Genomic DNA, 19,582 nt, shown 5'->3' with positions numbered 1-19,582 from the left:
GATGCCACCAAGAGACAGGGGACGCAGATCTCCCACTGGCAGGGAGTGAGGGGGCAACACAGAAATGGGAAGCAGGAGAGGCAACACAGACAACTGGCAGAAGTGTGGGTGACCCGGAGGCTGGTGAAACGGGGTAAGGGTTTGAAGCAGAGATGGGGGAAGAGGTATGCCGCCGATGGGATGACCCAGAGATGGGAGATGGGTTTAAATGAGTGACCAGGAGATGATGTGGGGGGATGTGATTGAACATAGTAATCTACAGATGGGGGGGAGGGTGGAAGGGGCGTGACATACTGAAGGGGGGAGGGGATAGCCTATCACAAAGACGTGGACGAGAGTAAATGGAACAACCAACAGATGATGGTAGCGTGGGACATAGTCTCTGAGAGATGGGGGAACGGGAGTGACCCAGAGCCTGGGGGTAAGAGCACAATCTGGAGATAGGGGAAAGGGAGAAAAAGGGAGATTAAAGTATTTGGGCCAGAGACAGTGCGATGGGAGAGGGGTTTCAGACAAAGACATTGGGGGGAGATAAGGGTGACCCAGGGATGGATGGGGGTGGTGTTGACCTAGAGGCAGAGGAACAGGATGAATGGGAGGAAGGGAGAAGAGGGCGAATCAAGAGATTGGAACAGGGGCCTGACCCAGAGTGTAAGGGGGCACCCTAAGGCGGGAGGGGTAAGATACTGAGGCAGAAGAGGGGACAAATGAACAGTGTGAGACCCAAAAGGGGAGTGGAGGGAGAGGGGTGATGGGGGAGGGGTGCGAACAGGGGGAATGGAAGCTGGACAGTGAAGGGAGCGAATCAGAGATGCAGGGAAAACTCAAAGACGGGAGGGGGAGGGGAAAAGGGGGCGGCTTAGAGATGAGCAAGGCAAGTGAATGTGCAGACCCTCAGACAGATGGGAGGATGGCGTTTGGTGCGAGGCAGACAAAGGTGGCAGGGCAGAAGTGGGAAACCATAGTTGGAGCCTTTCTGATCACTGTGACCCTGAGGTGATTGACAATGGTGAACTCAGTCATGGTAACGCCAAGGGAAGGTGATCAGACGTTCTCATTGGAGATTATTAAGCAGAGCAACTCTGTGGTCTGAATGCTGCAGGTCACTTGTTACCCAAGACAGATGTATCTGTTATTATTGTACACTCAGACAGAATAGAGGAAACAATGGCCTCACTTGGTAGTTGAGTCCAGAACCAGATAACGTTCTACAAAGATGATCTGCTAAAGAACTAAAAGTGACAAAATAAATGTATTTTTCCCATACAGCTCTAATTGGCATTTTAATTCGCTGCAAGTCAGACCCAGTTCTTTCTTTTAGTCCCCAGTCTCAACTATTCCCGTTATCTACTGAGGTGTGGACATACTCAATATCAACAGTCAATGAAACTTTATTCCTCTCAATCAGCCTCCAAATGTTGAAACTCTGTCATTCGTTGCCACGACCAGCCCCACCCCGCTCCCCACTCTGATTCCCTGTTCCTCATCTTATGCTGTTGCCCCTACCACTGTGCACAGCCCCAAACCCTGCCCTGTGCTGACCTGGCTGCATTAAACATCCAGCTAATGGTTCCCCATTGTGCGTCAGACTTCAGAGGACTGTGGCAAATCGTAACAACCAGCTGTGGGAGACGCCGGCCTGCGGAAGCAGTGAAAATGACCCGTAATGTTTTAAAGAGCAGGGAATATGGGGGTTAATAACCAATGTCGTTCTCCCTCAGCCCAGAGATTTGAGGGACGAAGAACATGTCAGACGTAACTGCAGAGAGCTCGTCTTCATCAGTCTGCAGAAAACTCAAGGGACAATTCTTCGCTCACAAACTGGTGACTATCTCACCAGAGGGAAAGGGACAGGAGAACATCAGGAATGGATTTAGAAGGACAGTCGTGGAATAGAAACAAGGGCAGAGCTCAGAAGCGTGAGTTCACTCCCTACTGTGCACCGGGTGTGGTGGAGATTCACTGAGGCAGAGTTTCAAATAGAACTGATTTATTTGTCAAAATCACAATGTTAAACTCCGGTAACAGTGAACAATAGCTGAAGAAACTCCTCCCTTGCCCAGCGACCAGATCTGGGTGGGATGGGAAGCAGCAATCATTACAGTCTGACACAGTCACTTTTGATTGCCTCTGAATTCAGCAACTATGATGGTTCATTATCCAGCATCCTGCTCACCGAAACACTTTCTCCAGGTTGAACTCGCCAGTGCTTCACAAGGTGGGAGAACTGAATACATCCCTTCCCGCATTCAGTGCAGATGAATGGGCTCTCCCCAGTGTGAACTCACTGGTGTGTCTGCAGCTGAGATGAGTGAGTAAATCCCTTCCCACAGTCTGAGCAGGTGAACGGTCTCTCCCTGGTGTGAACTGACTGGTGTGTCATTAGGTCAATTGACCAAGTGAATCCCTTCCCACAGTCTGAGCAGGTGAACGGCCGTCTCCCCAGTGTGAACTGACTGGTGTGTCTGCAGCTGGGACAACTGAGTGAATCCCTTCCCACATTCAGAGAAAATGAACTGACTGGTGTGTCTGTAGGTGGGATGACCGAGTGAATTGTTTCCCACACTCTGAGCAGGTGTACGGCCGCTCCCCAGTGTGAACCCTCTGATGTGTCAACAGATCTGAAGACTGAGTAAATCTCTTCCCACAAACAGAACAGATAAATGGTCTCTCCCCAGTGTGAACTCGCTGGTGTCTCTTCAGGTGGGATAACTGAGTAAATTCCTTCCCACATTCAGTGCAGATGTACGGCCTCTCCCCAGTATGAACTCTCTGGTGTGTCAACAGATTTGATGACCGAGCAAATCCCTTCCCACAGTCTGAGCAGGTGAAAGGCCTCTCCCCAGTATGAACTCGCTGGTGTCTCTGCAGGTGAGATGGGTGGGTAAATGCCTTCCCACACTCTGAGCAGGTGAACGGCCTCTCCCCAGAGTGAACTCGCTGATGAATCTTCAGTTGAGATGACAGAGTAAATCCCTTCCCACACTCTGAGCAGGTAAACGGCCTCTCCCCAGTGTGCACTCGCTGGTGTGCCAGCAGATCAGATGACCGAGTGAATCCTTTCCCACATTCAGTGCAGATATACGGCCTCTCCCCAGTGTGAACTCTCTGGTGTGTCAACAGATCTGCTGACTGAGTAAATCTCTTCCCACAAACGGAACAGATAAATGGTCTCTCCCCAGTGTGAATTCGTTGGTGTCTCTGCAGGTGAGATGGGTGGGTAAATGCCTTCCCACACTCTGAGCAGGTGAATGGCCTCTCCCCAGTGTGAACTCGCTGATGTATCTTCAGTTGAGATGACTGAGTAAATCCCTTCCCACAATCTGAGCAGGTGCACGGCCACTCCCCAGTGTGAACTCCCTGATGTATCTTCAGTTGAGATGACTGACTGAATCCCTTCCCACACTCTGAGCAGGTGAATGGCCTCTCCCCAGTGTGAACTCGCTGATGTACCTTCAGTTGAGATGACTGAGTGAATCCCTTTCCACAGTCTGAGCAGGTGAACGGCCTCTCCCCAGTGTGAACTCGCTGGTGTGCCAGCAGATCACATGACTGAGTGAACCCCTTTCCACAATCTGAGCAGGTGAACGGCCTCTCCCCAGTGTGAACTCGCTGGTGTGTCTGTAAGTGGGATGACTGAGTGAATCCCTTCCCACAATCAGAGCAGACATACGGCCTCTCACCAGTGTGAACTCGTTGGTGTGCCTGTAGGTGAGATGGGTGGGGAAATGCCTTCCCACATTCAGAGCAAATGTACGGTCTCTCCCCAGTGTGAACTAACTTGTGTGTCTGAAGGTAGGATGACCGGGTGAATCCCTTCCCACATTCAGAGCAAATGTACGGTTTCTCCCCGGAGTGAATTTGCTGGTGTCTCTTCAGTTCGGAGAACCGAATATATGCCCTCCCACAGTCTGAGCAGGTGAACGGCCTCTCCTCAGAGTGAACTCGCTGGTGTCTCATTGCCCGGGATGAATTCGTAAATCCCTCCCACTCTCAGAGCAGGTGAATGGCCTCTCCACAATCTAAACTCACTGGTGTGAGTGAATCCTTTCCCTCAGAAAGCTGACGAATGATATCTGCCTGCTGTCAGTTCTCTGGGGGGTTCACCAAGTCAGATGACAGATGTAGTGAATTCCTTGCACACTCACTGCAAATGAAGAACTTATTTCTGGTGAACAAATGCTGGGTGATCTCAGCACCTCGGTTCCAGTGGCTTTCACTGAATTAAACCGGAAAACTTCACTTTAAAGATAAATGACTTTTTCATCTGAGATGAGATACTTTTTCATCTCCAAGGATCGACAATGAAAATTTTAGTGTTGCAAAGAAAATGTCTGCTCACTCCTTAAATGTCTGGTCAAGCACAGCAGAACTGACGTGTTGTTGTGTTTGAGATTCCTGTACACAAATCCTTTGCTGTTTCCAACCTGTAAAAAGATTAACAAAAGACATCAGTGCTGAAGAACAGCATTTCAGATGAGATAATTTTAGTCCTTGCGGTGAGATCTGACATCACACTGTCACAGTGAGGTTCAACACAAGTTAGAGGAACAATTTGTCTTCTAACTGGGCACAAATCAGGTGACGAGCCTGACCATTGAATTGTCTGACTGTTTTATTGTCTGTATCAGAATGGACCATTTCTGCCTGTCATCAGTCTGAGACTTGGCTCGGGTTCTCTCTCTCCATTGGAATTATTTCTAATTCTGTCCATGTCCAACTCTGCTATAAAGAGCATATCACATTACATGGCTGATCCTGCTGACTTTCGTAGTATTCCAATCTCTCACCATTCTGGTGACTGACGGTGAAGAACTCATCGGTGTCAAAGCCAATGAATGTGAAGGGGAGGGCATTGGTCTTTCTCACTGGAGATGGTAAACACTTTTGTGATGTGAAAGCTGCAGGTCACTGGTTACCCAGGATAAAGGTGTTTGATGTCACTATGCAGCCAGAGAGGGGAATGGTGAAAAGGAAGTTTTCACGGGGACTGGCATGGATGGAGGATTGGCTGATTGGCAGGAGGCAAAGATTGGGAATAAAGAGGGCCATTTCTGGTTGGCTGTCAGTGACTGGTGGTGATCTGCTGCAGTCAGTCTTAATGCTGCTTCTTTTCACGTTATATGTCAATGATTTGGATGAAGGAATTGATGGCTTTTTCTGCCATGTTTGCAGCTGACACAAAGGTAGGTGGAGGGGGTCAGTAGTGTTCAGATAGCAGGGAGTCTGCAGAAAGACTTTGAGCACATGGGCAAAGAAGTGGCAGATGGAATATATTGTTGGGAAGTGTAAGTTCGGCATTTTGTAGAAGGAATAAAGGGGTGGACCATTTTCAAAAACTCGGAGAAAATTTTAAAAAATCTGTGTTACAAAGGGACTTGAGAATGAGGGGGATCTCACTGAAACCTATCGAATATTAAACAGTCTAGATAGCATGGATGTGGAGAGTATGTTATCTATATGGAGGTAGTCTGGCACCAGAGGGTACAGACTCAAAATAGAGGGGCGTTCATTTAGAACAGAGATGAATTTCTTCAGCCAGCGAGTAGTAAATGTGTGGAATCCATTGCCAGAGATAGCTGTGGAGGCCAAATCACTGGGTACAGGAAGGATACTAATAAGGTTGAAAGAGTGCAGAGAAGGTTTACAAGGATGTTGCTGGGTCTTGAGAAACCGGGTTACAGAGAAAGGTTGAGCAGGTTAGGACTTTATTCCCTGGAGCGTAGAAGAATGAGGGGAGATTTGATAGAGGAATATAAAATTATGCTGGGTATTGATAGAGTGAATGCAAGCAGGCTTTTCCACTGAGGCAAGGGGAGAAAAAAACCAGAGGACATGGGTTAAGGGTGGGGGGGGGGAATTTAAAGGGAACATTGCGGGGGGGGTTGATATGTTCTTGGTTAGTCAGGGCATCAAAGTTTACAGGGAGAAGGCAGGGGAATGGGTTAGAGGGCGATAATCAATTAGCCATGATGGAATTTCCGAGCCGAGTGGCCTATGTCGAATGGTTTTGTGTTCTTAACGGTAAAAAGACCCAGAACAACAGACGGTAGAACAAAGGTGATTTTCTAAAGAACTAAAGCTGGCGTAACGATTCTCTCTTTTTGCTCTGCCGCAGTAACTCACATTTTCAGTGACTGAAACGAACTTCAGCTGTGATTAACCCGGAACTCTATTTTTGTAACACACATCAAAGTTGCTGGTGAACGCAGCAGGCCAGGCAGCATCTGAAGGAAGAGGTACAGTTGACGTTTCAAGCCGAGACCCTTCGTCAGGAATAAATCAAAGAAGAGCTAGTAAGAGCTTTGAAAGTGGGAGGGGGAGGGGGAGATCTAAAATGATAGGAGAAGACAGGAGGGGGAGGGATGGAGCCAAGAGCTGGACAGGTGATTGGCAAAAGGGGATACGAGAGGATCATGGGACAGGAGGTCCGGGAAGAAAGACAAGGGGGGGGGACCCAGAGGATGGGCAAGGGTTATATTCAGAGGGACAGAGGGAGAAAAAGGAGAGTGAGAGAAAGAATGTGTGTATAAAAATAAGTAACAGATGGGGTACGAGGGGGAGGTGGGGCATTAGCAGAAGTTAGAGAAGTCAATATTCATGCCATCAGGTTGGAGGCTACCCAGACGGAATATAAGGTGTTGTTCCTCCAACCTGAGTGTGGCTTCATCTTTACAGTAGAGGAGGCCGTGGATAGACATGTCAGAATGGGAGTGGGATATGGAATTAAAATGTGTGGCCACTGGGAGATCCTGCTTTCTCTGGCGGACAGAGCGTAGTTGTTCAGCGAAACGATCTCCCAGTCTGCGTCGGGTCTCGCCAACATATAGAAGGCCACACCGGGAGCACCGGACTCAGTATACCACCCCAGCCGACTCACAGGTGAAGTGTCGCCTCACCTGCAAGGACTGTTTGGGGCCTGAATGGTGGTAAGGGAGGAAGTGTAAGGGCATGTGTAGCACTTGTTCCGCTTACACGGATAAGTGCCAGGAGGGAGATCAGTGGGGAGGGATGGGGAGGACGAATGGACAAGGGAGTCGCGTAGGGAGCGATCCCTGTGGAAAGCGGGGGGAGGAGGGAAAGATGTGCTTAGTGGTGGGATCCCGTTGCAGGTCGCAGAAGTTACGGAGAATAATATGCTGGACCTGGAGGCTGGTGGGGTGGTAGGTGAGGACAAGGGGAACCCTATTCCTAGTGGGGTGGTGGGAGGATGGGGTGAGAGCGGATGTGCGTGAAATGGGGGAAAAGCATTTGAGAGCAGAGTTGACAGTGGAGGAAGGGAAGACCCTTTCTTTAAAAAAGGAGGACATCTCCCTCGTCCTGGAATGAAAAGCCTCATCCTGAGAGCAGATACTTTATACTTTCTACTTTATTGCCGCCAAACAATTGGTACTAGAACGTACAATCATCGCAGCGATATTTGATTCTGCGCTTCACACTCCCTGGATTACAAATATTACATATTAAAAATAGTAAAAATTAGTAAATATTAAAAATTTAAATTATAAATCATAAATAGAAAATAGAAAAATGAGAAGTAAGGTAGTGCAAAAAAACCGAGAGGCAGGTCCGATGCGGCGGAGACGGAGGAATTGCGAGAAGGGAATGGCGTTTTTGCAAGAGACAGGGTGAGAAGAGGAGTAGTCCAGGTAGCTGTGAGAGTCAGTAGGCTTATAGTAGACATCAGTGGATAAGCTGTCTCCAGAGACAGAGACAGAAAGATCTGGAAAGGGGAGGGAGGTGTCGGAAATGGTCTAGAAAGGGGAGGGTTATCTAGCCAGAGCTCGGCAGAGTCCGTTCCCATCCCCTCCGCCAGCGCTTCCTGAGACTGGCGGGGAAAGCGCTGGAAGTGTCACGCGTGTCCGCGACAAGTCAACAACGAGTTGCCGGTCTGTCACGGTCCCAGCAGCACGCATGCGTCGCCGAAATGGCGCCAGCACCTTCGCTCATCAGGCCAAAATTCCCCGGGGCCCGGGTGCGGCGCATGGGGGTGAGGAAAGGGGAAAGACCCGGGACTACCCGAGGTGCGGAGCCGCGGTGTGTCCACAGCTCGCAGCAATTGTCCCTCATTCGGGGTTGCGGGCCCCCTGATATAAGACACCCACCCAGAGACCAGCTCCTACCTGCCACCGATCAGTCAGACCCTTGTGTCCACGCGACGCATGCGCGATTTCCCGGAAAACCGGAAATCTTCACGCCTGTGCATTTGTTCGGTGGGTTACCGCAGGCGAATTCTGACGCGCGGAGATCTCTGGGTAGACAAGGCACCATTCAAAGACGAGGAAAGCGCCGATTTCCCCCTGCTTCATACCTCAAAACCAGCCATTGTTTTCATGTGGAATACTCAGCAGCTACTTTAATGCAGCACGCTCACACAAACAATATGCTCAATATCAACAAACATTCCGTGTGTCAAAAGTCAAAGTCCAACCCACTTACAAATGCAGATATAAAACAAAAAGACCGTCTTTAGTCGCTGGAAATATAGAACATCATACACAAATTGCTGGAGGAACTCAGCAGGTCAGGCTGCATGTACGCGGAGGAATAAACAGTTGGGGCTTCATGCCAAAGCCCTTCATCAGTCACCAGCATGGTGAAGAGTCTCAACCTGAAGTGTCAACTGCCTATTCTTTCCACAGGTACTGCCTGACTTGTTAAATTCATCCAGCCTTTTGTTTTCAGTCAGTCAGGTTCCAAATGTTGCTGATCGGGCATTTGTAGCTACGTCCTCCTGGTCTAATACCTTATACTTAATACTTTATTGTCACCAAACCATTGATACTAGAACGTACAATCAGCACAGCGATATTTGCTTCTGCGCTTCCCGCTCCCTGAAGTAAAAATCGCTAGTCAATATTAAAATGTTAAATTATAAATCATAAATAGAAAATAGAAAATGGAAAGTAAGGTAGTGCAAAAAAAAAACCGAGAGGCAGGTCCGGATAGTTGGAGGGTACGGCACAGATCCGGGTCAGGATCCGTTCAGCAGTCTTATCACAGATGGAAAGAAGCTGTTCCCAAATCTGGCCGTTCGAGTCTTCGAGCTCCTGAGCCTTCTGCCGGACGGAAGAGGGACGAAAAGTGTGTTGGCTGGGTGGGTCGTGTTCTTGATTATCCTGGCAGCACTGCTCCGACAGCGTGCGGTGTAAAGTGAGTCCACGGACGGAAGATTGGTTTGTGTGATGTGCTGTGCCGTGTTCACGATCTTCTGCAGCTTCTTTCGGTCTTGGACAGGACAACTTCCATACCAGGTTGTGATGCACCCTAGAAGAATGCTTTCTACGGTGCATCTATAAAAATTAGTGAGGGTTTCAAGGTACAGGCCAAATTTCTTTAGTTTCCTCATGAAGTAAAGGCGCCGGTGGGCCTTCTTGGCAGTGGACTCTGCTTGGTTGGTCCAAGTCAGGTCATTTGTGATATTGACCCCGAGGAACTTAAAGCTTTTGACCTGTTCCACTTGCGCACCACCGATGTAAATTGGGTCGTGCGGTCCGCTACTCCTTCTGAAGTCAACGACCAATTGCTTCGTCTTGCTGACGTTGAGGGATAGGTAATTGTCTTCGCACCATGCCACCAGGTTCTTAATTTCCTCTCTGTACTCAAACTCATCATTACCCGAGATACGGCCTACAATTGTGGCGTCATCCCCAAACTTATATATTGAGTTCGATGGAAACTTGGCTACATAAACATGGGTGTACAGTAAGTACAGCGGGGGGCTGAGTACACAGCCTTGTGGGGCACCGGTGCTCAGAGTGATTGAAGAGGAGAGCTTGTCCCCTATTTTTACAGCCTGGGTCCTGTCTGTGAGGGAGTTGAAGATCCAGCTGCAGATCTGAGCGCTAAGGGCCAGGTTCCAGAGCTTAGGAATCAGTTTATTCGGAATGATGGTATTAAAGGCAGAGCTGTAGTCAATGAAAAGGAGCCTTACATATGCGTCTTTATTCTCCAGGTGTTCTAAGGAGGAATGTAGGGCCAGAGAGATGGCATCTGCCGTTGACCTGTTGCTCCGGTAGGCGAATTGCAAAGCGTCGAGGTTGACCGGTAGGCTGTGGTTGATGTGTGTCATAACCAATCTCTCGAAGCACTCGATTCTTGTTGTATTGTTTATCTGAACCGTGGTTATTAAGAACAAACCATATTCTGGAAGAATATAAATTAGAACTTTTATTTACCACAGCAAACAGCAACCACGTTTATGCCATACAAGTTCTAGATCATTCTCTCATTTCTCCGCATGTTCCGAACTCTGTCCAATCACATTCTGACACATGATATCACCACATCTTTTTTTCCCTTAAAAGAAAAACAATTAGCAATATTGATCAGAACAAATACATAATTTAACCTGTCTCTATCAGTCTCTCTGGGGGTTTACGAACACGAGTACACCTTCTAAGTGGTTCACACAGTTCTTGTGTTTTGTTGTTATTTCCATGTTTTGTCTGATTTGCATCAGTTAACTGAAACTCTGAAGCTGACTCTTTCTTAAGGTCTTTGTGATTTCTTCTCAACACTGCTCCTTCTTCTCTTTGGACCATGTATGATCTGGGTTGTATTTCTTCAAGCACTGTAGCTTTCTGAGTCCATGTGTTCATTTTGTCTTGTATCCTCACTTCATCTCCTTGGTGCAGTTCAGGTAATGGACGAGAACATCTGTCAAAGTATGTTTTCTGCTTTGCTTTGTGTTCATCTTTCCATCATTTTACTTGTTCACCTCCGTCTGCTCTCAGAAGGCTCTCATCTATTGGCAGATTGGATCTCAAACGACGTCCCATCAAGAGCTGAGCAGGTGAAAATCCACATTCAAGTGGAGTACTGCGATAGGTTAACAAAGTTTAATAAAACTCACCTCCACTATCTTTTGCTTTGTGCATCAGTTTCTTGATAATTCCTACCGACTTCTCAACTGAGGGAAAAATGGACTAGATGTTGTATGAACAAAGCCCCATTCATGAGCAAAATGTCTCATGTATTCACCATTGAATTGTGGACCATTGTCTGTGAAAACTTCATCAGGTACACCATGTCTGGAAAAAACTGATTTCATGCATGTAATTATATTCTCTGCAGTTGTTCTGCCCAGACAACACACTTCAGGATACAATGAGTAGTAATCTGTTATTGATAGATAATCTTTGTTGTCAGTTACAAAAAGATCAATGCCTACCTTGTGATAAGGTCTCTGAAGACTAAGATGTGGATGCAGTGGCTCCTTTGGGTTGCCAGTTTGGCATTTAAAGCATATTTGACAAGAAGAGAACAATTTTGCAATTTTTTGATTCATCCTGGGCCAAAACATCACTTCCCGCGCCCTTCTCTTACACTTTTCAATACCTAGGTGGTCTTCATTAATTTTCCCAAGCATTTCTTTTTGGAGACTTTTAGGTATGACAATTCTACTACCTTTGTAGAATATCCCATCCACAACAGAAAGCTCTGTTCTGTGGTTCCAATAATCTTGTACTTCAGAGGTACAGCCCTGCTTATCATCTGGCCACCCATGCATCACCACTTGTATTACCTGACTGAGAATTTTGTCCTTCTTTGTCTCGAGACGCAGCAGTTCCAACTTCTCGAGAACAACAGGTACAGTCTCTATGATCATATCAATAAATGCCTGAACATCAATAACGTTCCTGTGACCGTCTTTTGTTGTCGGATCCACAGCTCTGGAAAGTGTGTCAGCCGTGTACATGAATTTGCCAGGTGTGTGTGACACATTGAATGCATATTGCCGCTAAGCCTGCTTGAGGTGCCTCACATAAGATTTTGATGGGTCTCTCAGCATCAGAGAATTTAAACACGGGTTCTTTGCTGCTCACTTTCTTGAGATTTTGCCTTGTCTGCTCCTGTTCGTGATTCCAGCTCCATTCGTTTTTCTTTCTGTTAGCTGCCTCAATGGAGCAAGCTGTTCCGAAAGATTGGGTATGAATTTTCCCATGTAGTGACCATTCCCATAATTCTTTGAACATCCTTTTACATTGCGGTCCTGGCATGTTCTCAATAGCAGCAACCTTCAATGGATCGGGACGCACAGCCTCTTTGCTGATAATATCACCCGCGAAGGTAAATTCAGTCACTCCTAGCTGACATTTGTCTTTATTCAACTTCAGGTTTGCCTTGTGTGTTGCGTCAAAGACTCGTCTAGGTCTGGCGTCATACTCTTGTTTAGATGATCCCCAAACGGTAATATCGTCCGTCGGGGGTGTCGCAAATGTGGGAGACGTTGGATGTGAGCGACCCAGACATGGGGGATGGGTTGAGATGAGTGACCAAGAGATGGTGTGGGGAGATGTGACTGAACATAATAATCTACAGACAGAGGGAGTGTGGAAGGGGAGTGACATAGTGAAGGGGGGAGGTGATGGCCTATCACAGAGACGTGGATGAGAGTAAATGGGACAACCGAGAGATGCTTGTAGCGTGGGACATTGTCTGTGAGAGACAGGGGAACGGGAGTGACCCAGAGCCTGGGGGGGAAGTGGGCAAACTAGAGTTAGGGGAAAGGGAGATAAGAGAGATTTAAGGGTTTGGGCCAGAGACAGTGCGACGGAGGAGAGGTTTGAGACGAAGACAGTGGGGGGAGATAAGGGTGACCCGGGGATGGAGGGGTGGTGTTGACCTAAAGGCGGAGGAACAGGATGAATGGGAGGGAGGCAGAAGAGGGCGAATCAAGAGATTGGAATAGGGGCCTGACCCAGAGTGTAAGGGGGCACCCTTAGGTGGGAGGGGTAAGCTACTGAGGCAGAAGAGGGGGCAAATGAACAGTGTGAGACCCAAAAGGGGAGTGGAGGGAGAGGGGTGATGGGGGAGGGGTGTGAACGGGGGAATGGAAGCTGGACGGTGAAGGGAGGGAATCAGAGATGGAGGGAAAACTCAAAGACGAGAGGGGGAGAGAAAAGGGGGCAACTCAGAGATGAGCAGGGTGGGCGAATGTACAGACCCTCGGACAGGTGGGAGGATGGCGTCTGGGGCGAGGCAGACAGAGGTGGCAGGGCAGAAGTGGGCGAAGAGGGATGACTCAGAAATGAGGCGAACGGGGAGGTACACAGACACGGTGCAGACGTGCAGATCGGAGGCGTTTGGAAAGTGAAGTTGGGGGGGGGGTGTCTGGGGCTACAATGGATGAGGTGCAGGGTCTCAGTGTGGAACAGGTTTCACTGGATACCCACTCAGATCCTGCGACTTCATTCATCGTCCTGCCTTCCTGGTTCCAGTTGCCTCCTCGTCACAATGCGTCTCCCAACCGCACACCCCTCCCCCTCCACTCACAGCAACCTTTCATGATCTTGCTCTAGTTTCCGGCCCCTAATGGTTCCCCACTCCGACGTCAGGGCTGCAGCCGACAGACACTCGACCTGTCGCTGTAAAGAGGCGGCGTCTCAAGAAGAGAGAATATATCAGCCTCCAGAACTTCCCCTCTTCTTCCCTTCCACCCTCAGATTTCTGAATAGTCGATGGATTTCTCTTTTGCACGATTTAGTTGTTCAGATTGTCAATAATGTTGAAAAGAGCTGCAAATAAAGAATTAAATTCCCCAATGCATCCCCCGCCCCCCTCCCAGCCGTGATGATTGTGGGACGGGGAATACCCGACATCAGTTCTTCAGTCTGCAAGGAGTTGCGGTAACAACCGTGGCATGGCAAGGGTTAAGTTAGCCGGCAGCTGAACTGAGCAAGGTGCTTGGGAGAAATGCTCGCTTTGTACAGCACGGACACCAGGGACACGAGCAGACCAAAGCAGGAGAAAGGAGATGAAGGAGTGAGAAGCACACACTTCCCGTCCGACAATAACTCTAACTAAAACTAAGGTTTAATTGACCGTAGTTGTGTGGGTTATTAACACCTGTAAGAATGTATCATGATTGGTATTCTATGTATGCAAATAAGAGATTAGAACCAGCGCCGGATTTCAATTTGTTCAATATGGATATAAAGTTCAGGACTCTGGACAGAACAGTTCTGTGACGGGGACTGGACTGTTGTCCTGGTACACAAGTAAATAAAGTTTGAAGGAAGAGCGGGCGCAAGTTGTCAGAGACCGGGTGATCGGTGAGGTCACTTCACCCAGAGCGGTGACCGTTCGGAACCCGTCACTACAGGGACAGACTGAGGGGAGCGGCAGGGATGGATTGAAGGGGAAGCTGAGTGAACAGAGAGAGACAAAAGAGCATCACGACAGGATGATGGGACAGGAACACTGGCAGGGACCAGAGGGGCAGAATGGCCTCTTTACTGTACGTTGAGTGTGCTGCAGAGTCAGTAAGAACCTGAAATACAAGAATTAAAATAAAACTAATGTATTTATCACAGATTCACAATATTAAACTCCAGTCCAATTAAAGGCTAATGTCATCAGAACAAACCACTTCCGAGCCCAGTGACCAGGGTTCAGTCCCGGGTGTGATGAACATCAGCAATAACTGCAGAATCTGACACCAACACTCACTTTCGGACTTGAAACTGGATTTAGTAAACCTAATGGTTAGAGATTCAACATGGATTATTCAAGCTGCCTCCCCTGTGTGAATTTGCTGGTGTTTCTGTCGGTGGGTGTGCGGGGAAACCAGGTAAACCTCTCTGCTGAAACAGGACAGGTGTACTGTCTCTCAGTGTGGAACTCCCTATTGCCTTACAAGGTGAGATAACTGAGTGAATCCCTTCGCACACAAGCAGCAGGTGAACGGTCTCTCCCGCATGTGAACTGACTGGTGTGTCTTCAGGTGGAATGAATCCTCGGTTGTGGCGAGATCTAGGCCTCGGCCACGGGGTCGCCTCGGACACAGGCCTGGAGTGAGAGCAGGGGACTCTGCTGTTTTTTCCCCCTGAAATCCTAACTCTATGTGCTACGTACTGTGGGTAATGTGTTTTGCATTTGGCTATATTCATATATGGTAGAATGATAAGCTGTTTATCCCATCCCACACATAGGGCAATGCAACAGCCTTTGTGCAGTGTGAACTTACTGATGGGTCTGCAGGCTGGAAGAACGACTGAATCCTTTCCCACACTCAGAACAGGCAAATTATATTTTTTCGTAAACATGAGGAATTCTGCAGATGCTGGAAATTCAAGCCACACACATCAAAGTTGCTGGTGAAAGCAGCAGGCCGGGCAGCATCTCTAGGAAGAGGTACAGTCGACGTTTCCGGCCGAGACCCTTCGTCAGGACTAACTGAAATCTCTTACTAGTTCTTCCTTCAGTTAGTCCTGATGAAGGGTCTCGGCCTGAAACGTCGACTGTACCTCTCCCTAGAGATGCTGCCTGGCCTGCTGTGTTCACCAGCAACTTTGATGTGTGTGGCGGGAAGTTATTTTTTTTCTTCGTGCTGTGTGCGCTCTGATGTCTCGCCAGGTCAGACGATGCAGGGAATCAATCCCTTCCATACTTCAAGCAGTGAGCGTCTGATCTCTCACGAAGATCTGCTGATCGATTCTGGGGGCCTGGATTCATGGGTTTCAATGAGAAGTTAAAACAAAGAATATCATTTCAACCACAAAGCTGGGATGGGATGTGCATTTATTTCCTAATGATCCACAACTTATATATAGTGCTACAAAGGAAATATCTGGTCACTCCTTCAATACCTCGAATAGCTGTGTCCTAAACCCCTACCCCCCCCATACCCTCTGTATACCCATGACTGTGTCGCCACCCACAGCTCCAATCTGCTGATTAAATTTGCCAACGACATTACAGTGATTTGTCTAATCTCAAATAATAATGAGGCAGCCTACCGAGAAGAAGTCATCACCTGACACAGTGGCGTCAAGAAAACAACCTCACTGTCACAAAAACAAAGGAGCTGGTTGTGGACTACAGGAGAAATGGAGACAGTCTCACCCCTATTGACATCAATGGATCTGGGGTTGAGAGGGTAAACAGCTTTAAGTTCCTCGGCATCCACAGCATTGAGGATCTCACGTGGTCTGTGCATACTGGCCGTGTGGTGAAAAAGGCACAACAGCGCCTCTTTCACCTCAGACAGTTGAGGAAGTTTGGTATGGGCCCCCAGATCCTAAGAACTTTCTACAGGGGCAGAATTGAGAGCATCCTGACTGGCTGCATCACTGCCTGGTATGGGAACTGCACCTCCCTCAATCACAAGACTCTGCAGAGAGTGGTGTGGACAGCCCAGCACATCTGGAGATGTGAACTTCCCATGATTCAGGACATTTACAAAGACAGGTGTGTAAAAAGGGCCCGAAGGATCATTGGGGACCTGAGTCACCCCAACCACAAACTGTTCCAGCTACTACCCTCTGAGAAACTGTACCGCAGCATAAAAGCCAGGACCAACAGGCTCCGGGACAGCTTCTTCCACCAGGCCATCAGACTAATTCACACTGATACAATTGTATTTCCATGTTATATTGACTACCCTGTTGTACATACTATTTATTACAATTTACTATAAATTGCACATTGCACCCGAAGACAGACGTAAAGTAAAGATATTTACTCATGTATATGAAGGATGTAAGCATTAAAGTCAATTCAATTTAGAAATAATTTTATTCCTATATCCATCCCACAACATGAGGGAGTAAAAATAACTCTAATGGCTTGTTGAAAGAAGCTGTCCTGTAGTTTGTTGGTCCTGCTATTTGTGAGGATATCTCCAGGCTGGTTCACCACTGCACTGAACACGTGTCCTTGTCATGGTCCGGTCCGTGAAGTCCGCGTTCCGGTTCATGGTCCGGACCATCGATCCGTATTCCAGATTTTCCCTTGTCCTGTTGTGTGCCTTCATTGAGGCACATGATTCTCATTTTGGGCTCGCTACATAAATAGCTCCTGGGTTCAGCTTCATTTGCTGGACTGTTCCCTTCCCTTCCCCTTCCACCTGAAGTCTTTGCTTGAAGCTTTGCCTGCGTCCTCACTATCATAGTCCGGTCCATGAAGTCCGTATTCCGGTTCACGATCCGGTCCATTGACCTTGCTCCAGGTTTTCCTATCTACCCTGTTTCTGGTCTTGTTGAGCTAATTGATGCAGCTGATGCTTGTTGGGGCTGGCTGCATAAATACCTTCAGAGACCCAAGTGTGGTGGCTGGATTGTTCTTGTCTGTACTTCTTGTACTTGTGCCTCTGCCTCTGCCTCTGCCTCTGCCTCTGCCTCTCCTGAAGCCCTGCTTTGTCTTGCTGGTAACTCTCGCCTAGCCTGAAGTTCTCGTCTTGCCCTGCTTTGCCAGAAGCCTTGCCTTGTATTGCCGGTAACTCTCGCCTCGCCTGAAGTTCTCGTTTCGCCTTGCATTGCCTGAAGCCTTGCCTTGTCTTGCTGGTAACTCTCGCCTCGTCTCGCCTGAAGTCTTGTCCTGGAGCCACCCTGTACCTAGCTCCCTTCCTGTCCCTTCCCTCCGCCCAGGTAAGCCAGGCTGTCTTGCCGTTACCTGGGGTTGGTTCTGTCCCTTCCTGTCCCTTGCCTCCGTTGGGTAATCAGGCTGTCTTGTCATTACCTACGGTTGGTTCTGTCCCTTCCTGTCCCTTGCTTCCATCGGGAGGCGTACCGCACCCTGCCCACAAGGAGCCAAGCCTCACCTCAAGCCTCCTGCCTCCTGCCAAGCTTCGCCTCAAGCCAAGCCAAGTCTCTAATCTCTAGCCTCTTGCCAAGCCAAGCCAAGCCAAGTCTCTAGCCTCTTGCCTCTTGCCAAGCCAAGCCAAGGCTCTAGCCTCTTGCCAAGCCAAGCCAAGTCTCTAGCCTCTAGCTTCAAGCCTGAAGACTCCAGCCTCGTCCTGCCTACCTGCCAAGCCTCATCCTTGCCTTGTTCTGGGGTCCGAGCCAGAGGCATGACCCAGGTACTGGGTCCTTGTCCGGTCTCTGGCTCGGAGTCCAAGCCCGGGCTCCCAGCTCTCCTGTTCAGTCCTGTTCCAGGGTCCTGGTTTTCCTGTCTATGTCCTTGCCATCGCCCTGTATTCTAGTACTGTCGCTAGTACTTCAGTGTCTGTGTCTTGCACTTGGGTCCGTTCCCAGCCACTGCCTTATGACACTCGCCTGTATCGCTGTCAGGTTAAACATGGAACATAGAATAGTACAGCACAGTACAGGCCTTTCAGCCCACAATGTTGTGCCGACCCTCAAACCCTGCCTCCCATATAAGCCCCCACCTTAAATTCCTCCATATACCTGTCTAGTAGTCTCTTAAACTTCACTAGTGTATCTGCCTCCACCACTGACTCAGGCAGTGCATTCCACGCACCAACCACTCCCTGAGTAAAAAACCTTCCTCTAATATCCCCCTAGAACTTCCAACCCCTTACCTTAAAGCCATGTCCTCTTGTATTGAGAGTGGTGCCCTGGGGAAGAGGCACTGGCTATCCACTCTATCTATTCCTCTTAAAATCTTGTACACATCTATCATGTCTCTTCTCATCCTCCTTCTCTCCAAAGAATAAAGAGCTAGCTCCCTTAATCTCTGATCATAATGCATACTCTCTAAACCAGGCAGCATCCTGGTAAATCTCCTCTGTACCCTTTCCAATGCTTCCACATCCTTCCTATAGTGAGGCAACCAGAACTGGACACAGTACTCCAAGTGTGGCCTAACCAGAGTTTTATAGAGCTGCATCATTACATTGCGACTCTTAAACTCTGTCCCTCAACTTATGAAAGCTAACATCCCATAAGCTTTCTTAACTACCCTATCCACCTGTGAGGAAACTTTCAGGGATCTGTGGACATGTACCCCCAGATCCCTCTGTTCCTCCACACTACCAAGTATCCTGCCATTTTCTTTGTACACTGCCTTGGAGTTTGTCCTTCCAAAGTGTACCACCTCACACTTCTCCTGGTTGAACTCCATCTGCCACTTCTCAGCCCACTTCTGCATCCTATCAATGTCTCTCTGCAATCTTTGACAATCCCCTACTCTATCTACAACACCACCAACCTTTGTGTTGTCTGCAAACTTGCCAACCCATCCTTCTACCCCCACATCCAGGTGGTTAATAAAAATCACGAAAAGTAGAGGTCCCAGAACAGATCCTTGTGGGACACCACTAGTACAATCCTCCAATCTGAATGTACTCCCTCCACCACCACCCTCTGCCTTCTACAGGCAAGCCAATTCTGAATCCACCTGGGCAAACGTCCCTGGATCCCATGCCTTCTGACCTTCTGAATAAGCCTACCGTGTGGAACCTTGTCAAATGCCTTACTAAAATCCATATAGATCACATCCACTGCTCTACCCTCATCTATATGCCTGGTCGCCTCCTCAAAGAACTCTATCAGGTTTGTTAGACACGATCTGCCCTTCACAAAGCCATGCTGACTGTCCCTGATCAGACCATGATTCTCTAAATGCCCAGAGATCCTATCTCTAAGAACCTTTTCCAACAGCTTTCCCACCACAGACGTAAGGCTCACTGGTCTATAATTACTCGGACTATCCCTACTACCTTTTCTGAACAAGAGGACAACATTCGCCTCCCTCCAATCCTCCGGTACCATTCCCATGGACAACGAGGACATAAAGATCTTGGACAGAGGCTCAGCTATCTCTTCCCTCTCCTCGTGGAGCAGCCTGGGGACTTATCCATCCTAATGTATTTTAACAACTCCAACACCTCCTCTCC

At 48.4% G+C, this 19,582-nt stretch overlaps 1 protein-coding gene across 1 annotated transcript in view; it reads right to left on the bottom strand.

The window, feature by feature from the left end:
• Window positions 1–2,415: 2,415 nt before the first annotated feature.
• LOC140204031 (uncharacterized) overlaps window positions 2,416–19,582 on the bottom strand; it is a 27,196-nt gene continuing 10,029 nt past the window's right edge. The window contains exon 5 of the mRNA XM_072270280.1: window positions 2,416–3,873. Within this exon, the coding sequence (XP_072126381.1) occupies window positions 2,503–3,873 (1,371 nt within the window). The 3' untranslated portion in view covers window positions 2,416–2,502. The remainder of the gene's footprint in view (window positions 3,874–19,582) is intronic.

This window comes from Mobula birostris, chromosome 10 (genome assembly GCF_030028105.1).
Source record: "Mobula birostris isolate sMobBir1 chromosome 10, sMobBir1.hap1, whole genome shotgun sequence".
Taxonomy (NCBI): Eukaryota; Metazoa; Chordata; class Chondrichthyes; order Myliobatiformes; family Myliobatidae; genus Mobula; species Mobula birostris.
The sequence above is the reverse complement of the archived record's forward strand: the minus strand, read 5'-3'. Positions and strand labels throughout refer to the sequence as shown.